This window comes from Rhea americana, unplaced genomic scaffold, assembly GCF_003343005.1.
Source record: "Rhea americana isolate MKP2758 unplaced genomic scaffold, rheAme1 scaffold_23, whole genome shotgun sequence".
Classification (NCBI taxonomy): Eukaryota; Metazoa; Chordata; class Aves; order Rheiformes; family Rheidae; genus Rhea; species Rhea americana.
Window position 1 is genome coordinate 6,611,284 of NW_028186346.1, and position 19,321 is coordinate 6,630,604.

The 19,321-nt window shown below is 37.1% G+C and overlaps 1 protein-coding gene across 3 annotated transcripts in view; it reads right to left on the reverse strand.

Moving 5' to 3' along the window:
* NALCN (sodium leak channel, non-selective) overlaps positions 1-19,321 on the reverse strand; it is a 233,946-nt gene that overhangs the window by 46,411 nt on the left and 168,214 nt on the right. For all 3 annotated transcript variants that reach the window (XM_085306004.1, XM_085306003.1, XM_085306005.1), the window contains exons 15-16: positions 14,064-14,200; positions 12,251-12,392 (exon numbers count right to left, since the gene is read on the reverse strand). In XM_085306004.1, the coding sequence (XP_085162130.1) occupies positions 12,251-12,392; positions 14,064-14,200 (279 nt within the window). The remainder of the gene's footprint in view (positions 1-12,250; positions 12,393-14,063; positions 14,201-19,321) is intronic.

A 19,321-nucleotide genomic window follows, 5' to 3' on the forward strand; every position in this document is an offset into this window, starting at 1 on the left:
CTTATATACATAAAAATAAGCTCATGTTTTTTGAGCCATAACTGTAACAAGCTGCAGCCTCTTTCCTAACACTTATCTTTTAAAGTGTCACTCCTTTATTCTCTCTGAAGTCCTAGTCCATCTCTGTTTTTAGCTTGTGGAAAGAGGTTATAATTTGTGATTCTCTGAATAAGGTAAATAAAAAAATTTGTTTTGAATACACCACTATTTTGGGACACTTTGTGTTCCTAAAAACTCTACATTTTGAAAATTGAAATAAAGTATGCAACCTTTCAGAATGTAATTTGGAAAATAAGGTAGTMGGATTTCAGGCAACATTAAGAAGACTAGTAGAATTGTTGAATAACTGAATATAATAAAAAATAGTTCCATTACCTAGATATCATTGAAATATTACGGTATCAGATAAAACTGTCAAGTATTGTGTATGGATACATATATTCTATGTCCATATATATGTACAGGTTTTAATGCATTTGCGGCATACATCATGTGTTCAGTAGATTTATCAGCATGAGGCTGTATTGTTGATTTAGATATAACTGACAATGGTGAGAAAAATGGCAACATTTTCACTTTTTTTCTTCTAATGCTAGTGATTACTAACTGCAGTCTCAGAAAATTGATTTCTTCCTCTCYTATTAGGACCAGAGAAAGAAACTTCCAAACCTCAGCAGTATCTATCCTTTTGCAAGTCAGCTATTACTGTATTTAGGGCTCAGCTAGAAATGCTAAACTTAGGGAAATTATGAAGATGGAAAATAGATTTTTTTTTTGAGTTTGTTTTTTTCCTGTTATAAATAGTTACTTTTGAATAATTACATCAATTTTCAGAGAGACGATTGTACTGCCTACATCCAATTCTTTCCAGTGCTGATTATTTGCTGATTATTTGCTTGTTAACATGTCTTAGAAACAGGAAAGATTTCAAATGCARAAAGCATCAATTCCATTCCAAACTTCCTGGTTTTGCTCACTGAATTTCAGAAAAAAAGATGACGTAAATCTTTTTTTCCCAAAATTGTCTAGAACTTCCTATCTGGTTAAGACCATACCTTTCAAGGATTTAAAGTAGGTGTTGCAGCACCTCAACCTTAAGTGTGTGGCCAAAACCAGAGCAATTCACCCAGGCTGGCAACCAGGGATCTGCCCTTGAAAAGCAGGAGAGAGGAGTTTACTTCCCTGAAAAGACTTTACAGGGAGACTTTTACTGAGATCTTTAGCCAAGCCAAGTCAAGCGATAAGTCATCTAGTGCCAGCAAGTAAAAAGAACATTTCAAGAAAAGCTGCTAACAGGTCTCTGCCAAAAGCTGTTTATATCTGGCCAATTCACCTACTGGGGACTGTTGAATCCTTGTTCTAAGTAGTGAAATCCTGGTATCTGTGATGCCCAGGACACCCTAATCAAAGCCTGGCATGTCAGCGTTTGGCCACCATTCAGCCAAGTGGTTCAACATCCACGGAGTCAGAGAGAGAGAGAGAGAGAGAGAGAAAAGCAGTAAGAAGGAGCACAAATCTGGAGCCACTGCGACAGATGAGAAAACACCGGCTTCTGGCTCCTCCTCCCAAAGCTGTTTATAAATTTTATCCAGTGGTGCTTAAAAAAAAAAAAAAAAAAAGAAAGAAAAAAGCCTAAGAAATCATGGGATCGGGGAAAGGGACTGGAACATGGGGTGTGCAAAGAGTGCATTTACTTCTCTTGCACGTTTTTTCAGAAGAAATGGTTGTGGAAACTGCATTTGAAGCTGTACTGTCCTTGTGCATTAAATGCAGTCTGAGCACACCTAATGGCGTGCTCATGAATTTTAGGCGAAATTTTGAAGTTTTTTCATCATCCTACCCATATTTGCCTTGTGATAGAATTTAGACAAGAGCAAGGTATCTAGTTCCTTAATCCAGGAATCCTTCACCATGCACAGGATCCTACGCTTTGACACCTAGGGATCTCAGTGATCCAAAATGGAAATGATAACACAACTCAGTCACTTCTAAGAATTATGGCTTTAAAGATGGTCATCCTCAATGCTCTTAAAGACTTCGGAATTCTGTTTGCTTCAGTGGTGAAACCTGGTAAATTTATGTTAAATTTAAAATATTCRGAAGAAGCAATCCAAGATAAATATTTTTAGACACGCACAAATGATCCGTTTTTCATATTTAAAGGACTTCAGCACTCAATCAAATAACAACAGGCATATGTCAATAGGTCTACTAGAAAACAAGCACTACTACAAGCATTACAAGATTTTTCAAATATATGTCCTTCTTTCTATATTGCATAAATAAACCAAAATGCTTCCCATGCAGTTTTCCAAATTTGCATAGTGCACCAGGCAAATGCAACAGAATTGTACAAATAGAAAATGAAGTTGATGATCACTATTTTGTTTAATAACATCTAGATGCAGCACGCTGGTATATAAGGAGGTTGGCAATTAAAAACTTGTGATACCTGCCGAGTTCTTGAATATTGCAGAGGAAATTATTAGCAGTGTTAATGTAGAAAAGACATTACTTGATCAGATAATATGGAACTAAATAAGTACACTGTACTCTACTGAGATTATTTTAAGGGATATATTTTTAGCCTGCTGGGTTTTTTATTATATATTGTGCTGTGCTGTGAGGACACCCTGAGTGTATCATTATTAGCCATTATTTTTTTTATTTATTTGCTGCTTTATGCACTCTATAAGTAGGCTCAGCGTAGAAAAAACAGTGCCATACAACACTCTGCCATATAGCATTATTTATTAGCACAGGAAACTGTCCTAAAATCACCTAACAGCATCTGATTGCCACTAAATATGTTCTCTATAATGTATTTTAAAGAACTCCTGCAGGTTACTTAAACCTGTGAGGAACAGCTCTGACAGGTCAGCGAATTACTGTTAATAATTCCTAGATAAAAAGATTTTAGGTGGCAAATATGTTCTCCTATGAAATCAAGAGTAAATCTTATGTTTTGGTTCCCACATTCCCTTGAGTTTATTTATACCCATGTGTCTATGGACATAGAATTAGGAAATCTGTAATGCTTCTTCCACAAGCTCTAGGACCCTCCACTGCTCCTGTTGGCACGACAGACAAAATGACTCCGTCCTGTTCATGTGAACTAGAATTCTGCATTTCTATGAAACTCCATTTGTACAAAAGGACTAGGCCAGAGTAATGCACTACTGCAACCTTCATAAAAGAAGCTAAATCACACCACATCGTTACTCTGCAGTGACATCTGCTGCTTTGAAAAGGTACTGCAGACATTTTAACTTGGGAAAGTATTTATTTATTTACTAGTATATACAAAATTCCAGGCTTTCTACTCTGGAAAAGAAAATTCTTGGCATAAAATTAAAAACAAAGTAAAACAGGATAGCACATTTGCAAGAAGACAGCTAATGACTGTGCATAAGTTCCACAAACTAAGTGTATCGGCAAAGCAGTGCTGACTTCAGCGGATTCACGTGAATTTATAACAGCGAAGATATGGCTCAGTGGTTTTAAGCTTTGAGAAATGTTATTCGTTTGACATATTTTGCTGGCAACATTTTGCAGTGCACAAATTCCAGCAAGTATTACATAAAGAAATTGTTTTCAGCTCGAATTTGACAATGAAGTGTATGTTATCAACAGGTGAAAATTGCGGTGATATACTGTATTATTTTCATACCACACCACTGCAGAGCTGGCAGGGGACACAAGTGCTAGGCAGTGTTTTGCAACATAAGGTGAGACAAAGTCATGAGTCAGTAATGAGATGCCAGGGTCTGAAATGTTTGGGTGATCGTGACAGAAAAAGTGCATGCGTGTGCAATATATTGTTCTGAGGCAACTTCTAAGATTTAGATGATTGTGAGGAATTTTAGCTAAGTACTTTTAAAAGCAGTCTTTTATAGGCAACTGYAGGACCATATGGGAATATTCTTCTGCACTATACCAGACATCTCAAGCAAAGAAAAATAATTCAAGGCTTCTGTTCCAGTTTGAAATTTGCCGGAAGCCAACTGATGGTTTATGTAGCCTTGCTGAAAAAACAGACTGTTAGATATTATATAATTATTTAAATATGCACAGCTTCTAGGAATAATATGAAAATCAGTGCATTAAGCAATATATTAGAGTTATTTTTAAGAAACAGCAAGGAAATATTTATTCAGCCAGAAACTAGTCAAGGYTTGAGCATTTCATAAAATTTAGGATACTTTTGGCCTGTACGAGTTTTCTAGGCAGCCTCTCAAATGCATACATAATTATTTGTTCAACAACATTCTGCCCATGCATCTTTGGCTTGAGATCAGACTCCATGGAAGGCCAGACTGCACAAAAACTGCAAGTTGCTGGTAGGTACATAGCAAAATTTTGAAAAGAATTTAAATAGCTTAAGTGTCCAAATCTTAAGGGAATCAGCTGGAAATTTCTTAAGCTTTTTTGAAAACCTTGCTAAATACCTACAGAATCATACAARATACAGTTACAAAGGACCTCTAGAGATCACCTAATCCATTCTCCTCTCCCAAAGTAAAATTAACTATTTTCAGTTGGAGTTTGAAAACGTCGCCCTTGACAAGGTTGTCCTATATAACTATGTCCTAGAAACAAGCTCACTAAACAGTCAAGAAAGTGATCTACTAAATAAACAAGTGCCTTGAGGTGCCAAGSGCTGTCCCTTTTGATCACACATGTAGCATGAGAATTAGGCACAATCTCCTTAACTCTCTGCAGTCTGAAATAGCCTTAATTCCTTTTCTAGTCCTCAGTTGCTACCTATCTCTTCAAGAAAGCCATGATCTTGTGACTGACCCTCTTGGAGGGTCTTTCATAACCAAGAGCCATTTTTAAGTAAGTCTGAGAATGTGAGCAAAGTTAGTAYTAGTATACTCGTAAAACCCCTAGAGACTTCTGGGGGGATGACAGAAGTCCATCATCTCAGTTACGTGCGGGAGCCGCTCCAGGGAGGGAGCTGAATCCTTCTCTTTTATGTCTTCCTGTACTATGGTTGGGTTTTCCTTTTTGGCATAKCCGAGTTGTTTACTTTCAGTGGTCTAACAGGTAGGTTTTTGGCAAGTGCAATATGGGGCAGATTTGTTTTGTTTTCTGTCTTTACTAGAAGCAGGAGCTAGGGAGACCTACGGCAAAAGCTAGTTAAAGTAACCAGGTAGCTTACTCCTAACAGCCAACAGCAGGGTGGAAGCATGGACTGATGGCCAAGCTGACTCTGGGACTCCAAGGTATTTTGGCTTGCRGGAGCAGGGAAAAACATTACTTCTGGATGTACAAGCATATACTTCCTTCCACTAGAACAAAAGGTTCACGGCTATATTTAAACAGCTTTTATGAATGGGTTTGAATGAGGGAGACTGAACAATTTGGAGAAAGAGTCCTGGATCCTCCTGAGCAGTTTTCCTGAGGGGAGAGAGCACAAAGGTCAACTAGAAGGACTTTTCTGTAATGCGTTTTACGTCTCCCTTTACTTCACACAAACACTTGCTCTTTTCCACTAAAATACAGCTGCCCTAAAATTTTGCCATGTCTGAATTCTGTTTGATTGAAAAAACAGTAGGGGTATGATCATCTCCTTGTGCTTTAATGCCTCTTCCCAGCCTTTGCACCAAACCTTTGAAATCTTTAAGTGCCAAAGTGACAAAGTAGAAAGCTAATTCTGGAAAGAAGTGTTGAATTACAGCATTTTGAGAACAGCAGAGTACCCCATTTCCTTTCTCTCCGAATGTAATTGAATATTGGTCTTTTCCAGGCAGAATTTTGAACATATGATGTAGAGGTAAGAGTGATAAAGCAATTTAAAATCATCAGGAGCCAGAGGAAGAACATAACAAGAACAGTGCTGCAGTTTTGTGTTCTCTGCTGAAGGCAAGCATGGTCACAAAAGGAAATATTACCAGTGGAAATGCATATGTGATAAGACATTTTAATGTGAGAATGTACTCTACAAGTTTGTCTTTCTCTTTTTCTGTTTTGTGTCTAAATTGATTGTTTATAAAAAAGGGCACAAGCACACGGTTGCATGTGTTTTATCTGAAAACAATTAAAACTTTGGAAATGCATAACGGACAAAGAAGTCTCTTAATTAATTTTCCAAAAAAGAAACTAAAATATTTCTCTGCATTTTCATATATTAACTTCATTACAAAGATCTGGAGGAGAAAAGCCAGGGGAGAAAAATCATCTTTTTTGAAAATAAAGACTGTAATGAGAAGAAAATGATTGATTCATAAGCCATTCTCATTATAGCAGGTAAATTCTTTTAAGACTTCTTTGAAGGGTATCGTTAACTAGATTTCGGCAGTATCTTGTGACTGACATAAATAGGTAAGACTGAAGCACTTGGCTGTGTTTAATTAACAAGCTTTGTATAGTAACTAAAATTGGAGGACAGAGGTCTACTCAGATACTCAGTAAAGGCAGATTATAAAGTAAGAGTTTGAATGAATTTTTTTTTGATATATATGCTCAAAGTTCTGCAAAGACTACTTCAGAAAGAATGCAGTATTTATTACTGTTTAAAAATAAACGTCTTTTCTGCTTGTAATTCTGTTTATTACATTGTTATTCACTTCATTAGTTTCTACTATATTCAAAATTAATGTGATAAAATTATTCTTTCAATTTACTTAGAGAAAATAATAATCAGATGCACAATAGAATGCTATTGTAATTTTTGGGCCAATATTCTGCTTTGCAAAATAGAATGCCCAAAGTGTAGTTTAGAAGAGATTTCTTGAGACATGAATTAATTATCAAAAAAAAGAAGTATAAAATCACTTCTGGGAATGACAATTTATGCAAAATATTCTACTATTGTTCTTTTTTTTAGAAGGAAAAAATACAAATAAAGTTTATGAGCAAATACAAATAAAGCTTATGAACATGGCTTATCTCCTGATGACTGAAAGAAAGATATCTTGGGACACCCTGTCTACATTACTGAAAGGCATTCTTAGAAAAGCTGAAAGGCTATTTCAGCTTTGACAATTACAAACACTTTCTGCAAGGAAAAGTACTTTCAGAATACTCTCAGAATATATGTGGTTCTTTTTGCAAGAAACAGAATAGTTAATGAAAGAAGCTGAGCACAGATCAGAAAAAGACATGCTGGAACAAATTGCTAGATTAAGCAACAACATCTTATCAAGAATAGGTGACATATCTCAGCAGCTCACAAATGGAGTATCTATGATGTTAACCAAACATGCATTAAAAGTTGTGGTCAATCTTGTGTGTTGAATTTGTGTGTCAAATTGTAAACAGATAAAATCATAAACTTTCCCTGAGGTGCTGAGAAGCATTGATTTCTACATAAATCAAAGGGAGCTGACCTCCAACAAAGTACTCAAACCCTTCCAGGATGACGCTTATAATTGGGTTGATGTTTGTGTTCCATCCCATCTAACTTTAATAGATATCAGCAGGATCATATCTGGGAATGGAGCCAAACAGCCTAAAAATCTGGTACAAAGCTCAGCAGCCCATTTGCTAGGCAACACAGGTCATCATGAACATACCACCTTGATGCTCTTTGCTGTGCACTGACTCCCCAAAGAATGCAGAATCCAGTGTGAAGTCTGCTGCTTAATATTCATAGTCCTCCATCGTCACAGATCTGGCTACCATAGGGACCAACTCTCCCTTTCTGTCCATGACCTCTCATGATACAGCTACATTCTGTTCTACAACAGGAGAGGCACATAGTGGGAGTGGTTGAGCTTTCATATAAGCTAGACCTTAATTATGGATCTTGTTCCTATAGGAAACAAGAAAGGCTACTAACTTAATTGCTTGCACAGTGAAAAACAAAACTCACACAGAAGAGAGGAAACAGAAAGGAAAATGAAAGATAAAGAGGATAGAAAAGAGGAAATACGTTTGCTACTATTCAATTAATCTTACAAATGAAGAAATGAGGGGGTATTATTTCAATCACATAGGAGAGGCTCCAAGTCTGTGCATATATATATATATATATATATATACTAGTAGCTCTTCTGCTCTATTTTTTTAATTCATTCACGCTGTGCCATTGCTGTAAACATGCACACGGGTATCTGTACAAAAATTGAGCCACAGGCATCAAAGTTCATCCCAGGAACCTGTCTGTTTTGAAATATAATTTAACAGTAATGTGCTGTGTCCAAGATAAGTAACCAATTTATTCCTGTCCTCCTCAAATAATTTTTAGCAAGATCTACTGAAAGTTGTGTGACTCTTATGATAGCATTCTGACATGTTCCTCTGATTCTAGCTCTTGCTGGACACCAGATTTGTTGTAAATATTGCAATTTGTTTAGTTTTTTCTCTCCTAAATCTTGCAGTCACCGTTCTTCAAACTCTTATAAGACTCACCACAGGAGATGTCCTCATTTTCTGCCAACTTCCTTTCTTATCATCCACCCACTCACACAAAACTGATCTGTGTACACACATTCCATCCAGTTTTCCTGTCCAAGAATCTGCTGAAATACTGGTTAGCTAAGGAATTTCCTAGCATATTGTGAGTAATTTTCATACAGCTGTGAAGTATAAAAGAACCTTCCTCTGTGTCTCTGCAAACTCCCTTTCTCCCACTTTTACAATGGTAATTTAATGCCATGACTGTAATTTCCACTTTTCATTTGTTTTTAACCCCTCCTTCACCTACTTTTTCATGAATTTTATAATGGTATTGTTTACTTGTGGCACTTTTCCTTATCAGTCTTCCTTCTTCCACCAGAAAGTATCTTTAGGATCCTTTTATTACAACAGCCTTTTCCACTACAGGCAGCCTCACCAACCTTGCCAGACCTGTTTTCCATAATGAAACCCAAGGCTCTTCAAGTCATGGCCTGCAGACCACAGAGGGACAGGCTATTTCCGCTTGCAGTGGAGAAGGTCAATGAAGAGATCGATGAGTGTAAGAAGATTTGCTCAGTAAACCTCAAGGAAAGAGCAAAGAATGATCATCTCAATCCCAGTTCAGTGGCCTAGACACCCGACCATGAGTGCCCTCTCTGATTTTTCTCAGTAAAATTTCCCTGTCTGTGATGCATAGAATTTCCTACAGTGTTAAGCTCAGAAAACCCCAGAGAATCCCAGTCTTACTCATTCAGATACAAATAGTCATAGATGGTTCAATCAAAGCATCRAGCTAAGCTGCCTATCAGGCATTCACAACAGAGATGGCCCAGGYTTGGCTGACAAGGAATACAGAAGAATGAATATGGCACAGTTTGACCCCATCCACCCAGTCATACCTTTAATTTTCCTCCACACATTGAGAGGGAACTCTGAGAAGCCTTATAGAAGATTAAAAGCATTAAGGTTTCTAAAAGTGACTTCTGACATTAGTTTTTGGTTCGTTTATTACTCTGGCAGTAGTTTAGCCATTTGGAAGAGCTGGAAAAATTTCTGAAGCTCGCAGATTTAAGTAGAAAAAAAAGGAATATAGTGGAGATATCTGTTTTAGGAAGCTGTTCTTTGATTTGGCATATATTGAGGATCAAAATAATTTCAAACTGCTTACCATTATAGTCCCAGTAATATATATCAGTAAATGTATACAAATAAACAAGCTTTTCATTTATTTTGAAAAGATTAATTACCTCCAAAAATGCAATAATACACTTAAAACAAACTTTCCTTTTACAATTAAAAAAATCTTTTCAAGGAAGCAGGTGATTACAATATTGAAAAGACTTACCATATCTATTGTATAAGAGAACAAAGAAAGTTTTGCTTTATCAGTCATCATGATTTAGTCAGATTGATTCTGAATACAGAAACAATAGCACATATATAGCWGCACATTGTAGAAGAAAGAGAAGAATGTTGCTGAAGTGGAAATAAGGGACTATATGTATTAAGTGCTGTCTAGCAGTTCCGCAGGTGTTGAACACAGAAGTGCTGATATAAATCCAGAAGGAAATGAAGAAGCTAGCYACACTACAGGCACTACAAAGGAAAGAAGGAATTAGATCTGCCAGCAAAATCCCTACTCTTTCCCCAGCCACAATGCAAAAAGGACGGGAAAAGTTTCTGAAGTCATCACACTGTCATCAAGAATAGTAGGAATGCATCCTACTAGGCACTGGCATTAGTAAATTGTTTGGTCAGGTTTGTTTTTGACAAAGAGAAGTAAAGTATATATATAAGGTTTATACTTAAAGGTAACCATCCATTCCAWGCTTGTTTTAAGGATAAGACATTTTTAAGAAGATTTGTTCATACAAAAATAAGGTTGCCAGGGCAACTGTAACTATAGAAAGCTAGAGTAATTACTCTGACAAAATCCTACCTAGCGCTTTCTTCCTCATAATAAGATTGTGTAAATACCTTGTTTTAAGCTACTTTTATCAGAAACATTACTCATTATGGATTCTATCTTTGAGGCACAGAAATACAAAAGTGCATGCTTAAGGCAAGTTGAATAGTGCAAATACAATTTTCAAACACTTAATTCAAAWATGAAAGTCAGATCATGTATATTTGCTCTTGAGGAGAAGCAAAAAATTGAAAAGAATCACAAAATCACAGAATGGTTGAGGTTGGAAGGGACCTCTGGAGATCATCTAGTCCAACCCCTCTGCTCAAGCAGGGTCACCTACAGCATGGTAGACAGGGTTGCATCCATGCGGGTTTTGAATATCTCTAGAGAAGGAGACTCCACAACCTCTCTGGGCAACCTGTGCCAGTGCTCTGTCACTCTCACAGTAAATGAATGCAGCATTTTATTTTCTTATTGCAAGATCTCATTGAATAAACTGCTTTGTATTCATCTATCTTTAAACGTGATCAATAAGAGTTTACTTTTGTGAACAGCAGACAGCAGGAGTCAAAACTGCAATTTTATATACTTAAAATATTTTCACGTAAACAGATCTACTGAATCATTGCACAGCTCTGCACTGCACACTGTGGACTTTTCTGTGTGGCTAGGACAAGTTTAAGATCTCTGCTTATCCCTCCATTACATGGTAGAGATACACTCTGATTTCCCTGGCACAGTGTGTGAGATCCATCATTAGCAATATTTGGTGTAATTCTGCTGACCCCTACGCGTGCCAGTTATCCAATGTTTCTGCTGTGCTTCTTGGAGCAGATAATGTCCATACAGGCTTGATTCTTTCCTATGGCCTTCTCCGTTTGATAAAAAATATTTTACTGCACATCCCTCTTTCAGACCTTCCTGTTCTGCTTTGATTTACAGATACTATAGAATACACTGGCCACAGAAATGAGTGCTTGCATTAAAATAGGGATGATAATTAACAGTATTTTGCAATTTAGCTCTTCTCATTCATCACTAGGAAAGTATTTTCCCTAGCTCTTCTTCCTGCCTGTAATAATGCTCCCTTGGGTTACACAGTTGCAAACCACATACTAAGAAAGCCAGAGTTATACTGTATAACTACAACACATACCTGTTTTCTCTTCCTTGTCTATGATTCTGTGACTTCAAATGATGTTAGTCATCAACCAAAAGACTGTTCTTTTGTCTGGTTAGAAAGTCACTAATGAGTTACACAATTTTGTGAATCATCAAGATATCAGTGCAAACACTATTAGAATTCTGGGAATCAATATCTTCCATGAAGCACACTAATTTTTTTCAGACCATGTTGTTTTGCAAGGTGCCAGACGTCACATGGTCTTACCTACGCAGCTGCATCGTCATCATCATTCCAAACAGTCCGTGTATTTTTCAGATCCAACTATCCCTGCCAGTCCAGCTGGGAGACTGTCTGCATTTAACACGACAGGTCTGAAATAGATGTGTTCAGCCCCTGTTTTCTAACAATTCCCAGATCTACAGAGAGGTTAATGTCCTCTAAATAATTAGAATAATTTTTAAAATTTTTACTCATCTCCAGTGATTATAGAGAAACCTTGGGTCAGTGAAGTATGCCTTCAACATTGTAACAACAGTAGCAAGTGGCTCAGAAATTCCATATGAACTTTAGTTTTCCACTAACCTCTGACTGACTTGCAGCAAGAGTATTTTTAAAGAATTAGGTTCATAAGATGCATGCACTAAAAAAATCCTGAATTTTGATGTCAAAGGAAATAGGAAAATTTAAACCAAATGGGGATCTGCTGTAATATCCGTTTAACCATCCAAATTAAAAATAGCCAGTTATCCTGTCTTCAGTTTTCTTAAGTAGTGTTCAGAGCTTTACCTAATTTGACAAACTCCAGAATCAGAGGTCTTTCCTCACAATACTTAAGGAAAAATATATACTGCTCTGAACAGTAGCTTTACCTTTTGATCAATATATTTGTTTTCTTCAATTGCAGATCTTTTAGAGTGGTCACATGAGGAAGAAGATGCTGAAGGAAGTCTTCGCAGCAAACAGCTGGTATCTTGTTGCTGACGATCAATAAATTGCTTCATAAAACTTTCCCTTGTGAACAAACAGAGGATAATGATGGATTAAAAACTCAGGAAGAATTTTTCTTTTTTTTTTCTTTCTTTCTTTCTTTTTTGTTTTTTTTTGCAATATGCCACAACCCATTAGTGCTAAGATGAGTAAACCATGAGAGAAAGATATGTAGGGGTACAGATGCACAGGCTGCAGAAACTGCAGAAACTGATTAAACTTAAATCCAGCTATCAAAGAAATACATAACTGAATTGTGAGGTGGATATCTTGCATATAGCTTCAAAGAAAAACATTTTGTTATCTTTTATAATAATTCTCTTATTTATTCATTTACCAATTAAAGTGTTAAATACTCAAAGTGTCTTTTGAAGRTTTCAGCTCGTCTTGAGTTCATTACATGGTGAGCTGTTACTTCAATGCTAATCAAATGCTGATATAATCCAATGGAAGCATACTTTCTGCAAGAAATTATTTCTTCAAGATTTCAAACAACATCTGTTCATATAGTTCCTCTGAATGCCCATATTAAGGAGTTTAGCAATTCTGTGCATTGCATATATCATATTTAGATCTTTGAAGTATTTCTGTTTACAAGAAATGCACATTTATCCTGCTGTGTTTTAAGTTTAGTAGAGACAAGCTATTCCCAGTGTAAATTGACTATGCTATAACTAATCTCTACCTGAAGAAAGAGTCCAACAAAGTACAGTTGCTTCAGATGTAAAGATCTGTTTTGCTAGAGATCATTTGAATTTTTTCAGTAGTTAGCAAGATCACATATTAGGCTAGAGTATGTTGGGAAAAACACAATTAGAAAGAAATATCATAAAAGATGAAATCTAGGAGAAAAACACCCCCAGTATAAAACTAACTAAACAGTATTGTGGAAGTAAAAATAAAATATCTATGACTGCTCCTTAAAATGTGGAAGTTTTTCTTTCCGGCCCTTCTGTCCAGCAAGTTGTCACTAACAATCAAACCAGTTTTATTAGCTTTCTTATGAGTTTAACCAAAATAAATGTAACCTGAGGAGACACAGAACACTGAGAGCTGTCTTTAATACCATCTCCTCTCCCAGGAGGGCTGGCTGGGGATACTGGAACAGGTAAAGCCTGTGTGGCTGCCCCCCCTGGGCTGTGTTCTCAGTTTTAGCAGCCTCTGTGCACTGCAGCAGCCCTCAGATCGCTCTAACCTGCTCTTGGGACCATGTCAAGAATAATTGTACYATAACTGCCTATCTAGAGGCCAACCAGGGCTCTGGCCCTTTGCTAAGCTGTGTTTTACAGCAAAATGCTATCAAAGAGGGGTCCAGGGCATTTTGGCACAACTGCTATCCGATGATCTATGTGACCCATTCCAATGATTTGTTGCCACTTGGTCATATCTTAAAAAAGCTAGATTAGGACTGATTAGACTGCGAGCTGACTACYTCAGCCAAGAATCTAAAACCCAGATGGGAGCGAAGAAAGAAAATGCACTTTCTAACCATATTCTACTTTATTAGTTATACCATTTTCAGTCGGTCTARTTGTGTGTGACATAAAGAGCATTATATATATTTTTTTAAACAAAATGAGGTAAAACTAAAATGTCACTTRCTTTGGACTATTGCTTTGTTTGGACAAAACAATTACACATTTTTAGTGCTCTGCAGTATCTAACACATTTATAGCATATTAGTAAAGGAAGTACCTTATTTTTGGAACTGTGAAATCTGAAGGAAGCTTGGAGATTTTCACCATTTGTGGCCTGTTAGGAAATTTTTCAAAGATGCGTAGACGCAAYGGAAGCTTCTCCTTTGTATCCGCATTTGCTTCACTTTGCTTTAGCTGAAAAAAAGGAAATGAAAGAAATGATAGAAATTTCTGCTCTATAGTATTGTAGCCTTGTTTTCCAGAATCCAAAGAACAATAACGGCAATCAGCTAAAGAAACAGAAGATGGCAGCAAAGAACTACAGAGGGTAAATTCGATATTCAAGAGTTTATGGGTTGACTGTGCCAGAAATTGATAAATGCCAAACAATTTCATATACCTTTATTTGAAAGTCATAAAATGTGAAGATTGCTAGTAATTTTAATTTTAAAATAYGAAATATATCAGTGTCTTATTCAATATGCTTATTTCTATGTTTTCTTCACAGTTCCCTAACACTTTATCAGGGAAATAAACATTCATGCTCTTTTCTTATTAGACACATCTTTCTGTACACGTTGACAGCTCTTCGATATTCAACCAGAGGACAGCAATTAAAAACAGAGCAAGTACTTACAATTTTAAAGCCATCTAGCTCTCAAAATACGGAAATATCAGGAAAACAACATTTAGATGAATATCGTAAGTAGTAAGAAAGGACTCAAAAGTATACATCTACATCGGCATAYTCAGATACTGAGCTGCAGCAAATCACATAATGCACGTGGCATTCATAAGGATCCACAATGCCACAAAACAAAGTACAAAAAGGTAAATACAGCTACCTATACAGACAAATGCTGGATGTACCTAATGATATCTTATACTATTGGATATGCAAATACTATTTCTGAATTCAGATTATCTTATACAGCCACTCAGCTGTGTCATTAGAACAAAATATTAAGTCAAAAAGAGTTACTAGCAATACAAAAATTTGATAGTGACATGCATTTATTTTAAACGGGAAGTTGAACATTAAATAAATATTAACTTCTGCATGTCCAAATATTGCATACTATTTTAATAAGCATACATCTAATTGASATTGCCTAGATGTAAAGTTAAGTTTTCTTTCTCCCATTTGCTTGTGAATACTGGCTTAGAAGTTTACATTTTAAAATAGATTTTTGCAAGCAGCACCTGCCAGGAATAYTGCTGATAGACATCAGCTATGAATTTTTACCAGGGTGAACTGGCCAGGAAGTCAAACGGAGTTTTAACACTCATTCRCACTGCCTAGTGCAATGCCTGCTCCCACAGCATGCTATAGAACAACCTCGCTGCTGCACTGTCATCCTATCAGCATCGCCATCMCTTCTAGCCTTAGGACAGCTTGAATTGAAAATCAATTCATATTTGATCAGATGTGAACTGTCATGTGGACTAAAAACTGTTTGAAGGGTTGCAAACAAAGACTAAYTATTAATGATAAAGTCTTGAGTCAGAAAAGAAGAGGAATATTGCATAAATCAGTGTTATGTCCAGTCCTATTTAATTGCTTCATTAATGGTCCTTAAAAGGAAGAAATAATGACATTAATAAAATTCACTTGATATTAAAATGTAAAGAGCTGCAAATACCACTGAGGGCAAGGAAAAGGACAAATTTAGAACAGGGGCAGGAAATAAGAAAGACTGAAAAAAAATTCTAGAGCAAGAATACGAGCAGAAACTAAACAAGAGCTTGTAACTCAGCACAGCATCAGAAGGCCAGTTTGGGCACCAATTACATTAGCAGCCAATGGCTATTCTCACAGGCACTCTCTGTTGATTGCACATACTTTGGGAGATAAGTACAGAAGTCAAYAGCTCCTCACTGGCTTGCTCTGAAGTGACAATACTTGGCTATGCCGTTCCAAACACCATTTTACCAGCCTCACGTTGTCCAGCCAAAACAGTTCAGGAGTGAGTCAAAAAAACAGGTGGAGATTTACAGAGACCTGACGGTGGGAGGGGAGAAAAAAAGGAGAGAGAGACTACAGGGACCCAAAATTTATACTTCATCTATCATAACTGGTAACAAGGTAAAAAGGAAGATGTAAAATTACGAATGAAATATTTGAATRCAAATTATTTCAAGAACCTAATAGAAATCTATTCTATCCTAAATATAGGAATAAGAGGATGAAATGAAGAGGGGAATTTTTAGGCTGAGAACAATGATTAATATCCTTAAATTGAAATCTGTGAGTTCTTCAGAGAGGTCTCTGGAGGGAAGTGCCTCATCATTTCAAATTCAGACCAGACAGAACCCTTGAAATACCACAGTACTGCAGAAAGAAATCTTTCACTGTCAAGGAAATGAATTGAATAATAGAACTTTTCTGAATCATTATATTTTTGAAAAGCTTTTGGGGGGGAGGAGGGTCGYGCCTTCCCCTCAGAGGTAATTTCTAGAGGAAAAAAAAAAGGTTGCCAGTTTCTGCTAGTTAGGTATTTTAATAAGAAATCATTGCACAAATACGCAAATATTGACGTGGACAGAAAACCTCTGTTTTAGCTACAGACTCCTGTTCACAGAAGTCAGTGTACACAGAACAGAGGGCATACAACAGATTGCARTGCTGTCTGAAGTCTCCGTGCAGCGCATAGATTAGTGAGGGTTTGGAAGCAGGAAACTATAGCTGAAGAGTTAAGCAAGGGGACAGCAATATCCCCTGTCTAAAAAAGGAGAATGATTCAAGATAGGCTTTAAAATAATCTGAACTCAAAGCAATTTACAGAATATCTCCAATTACTCCTGCTGTGATAATATTACATATTGGGGAGCTTGAGGCATTTAACTTTACTGAGTTCTTCTCTGCACATTTAGGTTGTAATTGTTGCTCCACATGACTTACATCCTGTTTTGTATTGCTGCTTAAATCCTTCACATTYCAGCTTTCCTCAGTGCATAACAAGCACATATATTTTTAAAGGTACAGGATTATGTTGAAATACTGCATTGAATGCAGAGTGTTTTTTAGCAATTGTTTAACTCCAAATAAAATATCAGGCCATTTTCTCCAGGTTTTTTAATATTAATATTATTGAAAAAGAAATGCACGCTGACCTGATTCGCTCTACTTAGTTCTCGATTTCCAGCTCCCAAAGCCTACTGGGAGCAGTTCACCGAACTTCTGTCATCCTGGCCTAGAAGGGTTCCTGCAAAGGAATTTAGGTCTACTTCCACCATGCTTAAGTTTACAAGGGCAGAGTTAAGGGAACAAGACAATACAGATGTCTGTCCTGAACCYAGATTAGAAGAGCTTATCAAAATAATACGTAAATGGTGAGGAGTGAGGGAGAGGACATATTAGTCTGGAATTCCACTGTTCCACAGTAGCTTGAATGATATATACACAGTACAAGAGTCTTAGCATCAAGAAACCCAGATCTGATTCAGATAATTGTCTAAGATGAGTACAAAAGACAGCTGTGAGAAAGACAGCCTTACTGGTGACCACATCGGCATATTTAGATTTTCTCAGAAAGACATTATGGCCATGTCTGCACTTGATTTGCAGCAGTTCAAAGTGAATCCCCCAATCATCCCCACCTGTTGTGTGCTAGTTCAGTTTGTGAGTTGCTTTAGTGACCCAAGTAGATTCCTTTCGGAGGAGACAAAACTGCAAGCTCCACTTCCATTACTCGCAAATCCATGCCAATGACTAAGACTGACAAAGGTCAAAATCAATGGCTGGTCCTTAGAATGGCTTCCAATTCCATGTGTGATCAGGCATTTAGTCCAGGATATTAGACTCAATCTATTCTGAAGCAAACCTGCTAAATGAATATACCGGAAATGTGGTGGCCTTAGCACCAACTGCTTCATTCTACTGATTCTCTCCTATAGTACAGCCCTGGGCATCAGTATGGGATGATCTCATTCACATCACTTAATGCAGCATTGGCTGTAAATYTATTTGTGACTTCAGGGCACAAATAAACATGCCTTTGAAGCATGTTTATTAGAAATGTGCCTTTGTAAGACAAAAGGTGGACTGCTAAAAGGAGATTTAGTTTAATTAAGATCTGGGCCCTTAAAAGCAAGAAAATACCTAAACAGGTGCCCTAAATATAGAGAATGGCATGAATGGTGGAAGAGTGAGATAGAGGCAGGGGAATAAAAGGGATACTAAGGTAATGACTAGCAAGAACAAGGGGTAGGGTTAGCTCTCTAATACAGACTAGTAGTGGTCAGACAATTGTGCTGGAATGGTAAAAAAGCAACTACTGGAGTTATAGCCTTCTCAGCAGAAGTTGGCCCGTGTCTCCCACATAACTATGCTGATCTTCCCAAACCAACAGCGCTATAGCATAAGACTGTTCACAAACCATCCCATCTGTGCCAGCTATGAAAGCCCTCTCATCCATGTTTCAGTAATGAAGAAGTGCTATCACTTATAAATTTTTAAATATATAGTATACTGTAATACTTGAGCCACAMATAAATATGCAATGTTATGTAAGACCCCAAAGCAAAGGCAAGAAATGGTGGTTCTTAACCTTTTTATCTTGAAACACTGTAATATAATATTCATATAGATCTTAAATTTTTCAACTGCAATCTAGTCAGGGTGAAAGTAGCAAGTTCTTTTAAAAGTGTGTACTGCAACTTCCTCGGTAGTGATGCCTGGAGTCACTGAGAACGCATTAAAGCATTGGAGTGAGACAAGCAGCAGGAACTGACTACAAGGGCTGTGCTCCCACAGTCCCTCCCCGTATTTACCGCAGGCCACAGCGCACTCCAGAGCTTCAGGTAAATGCAGGATGGTTTCACACCTGCCATCCAGCCCACACTCGTTTCTATAGAGGCAAAAGCATGAGAAGTGTCTGCACACGCGAAAGTCTCATTACGGACTCCGGCTGCAGCTAACCGCCTCGAACGTGGAAGTGCTCTGCAGTCAGGTAATACGAACACAGACACACCGATAGCAAGAACAGTTCAAAGAGCTAACTAAAGCGACTATCTGTTCATATAACCAATTTGCATTTAGAGACAGAAATGTCCATTAAAGTAATGTTCTTGTCAAAGAAAACAGCCTGAAAGCTGAAATTTAATACAGTCAGTGAGTTTCCAAGACATGGACACTATGGTGAGAACAAGCCAAAGGAGAACATGCTTTAACCACATCAGAAGGGATAAGACCTACCCTTCCTAAATTTTTGTTTTGCTTTGTTTTCTATTCATRTAATTCTGACCATGAAAGAAGAGCTATAACATGGAAAATATAAAGAGTGAAAGATGCAGTTTTCATGTGGTCTGAGTCAA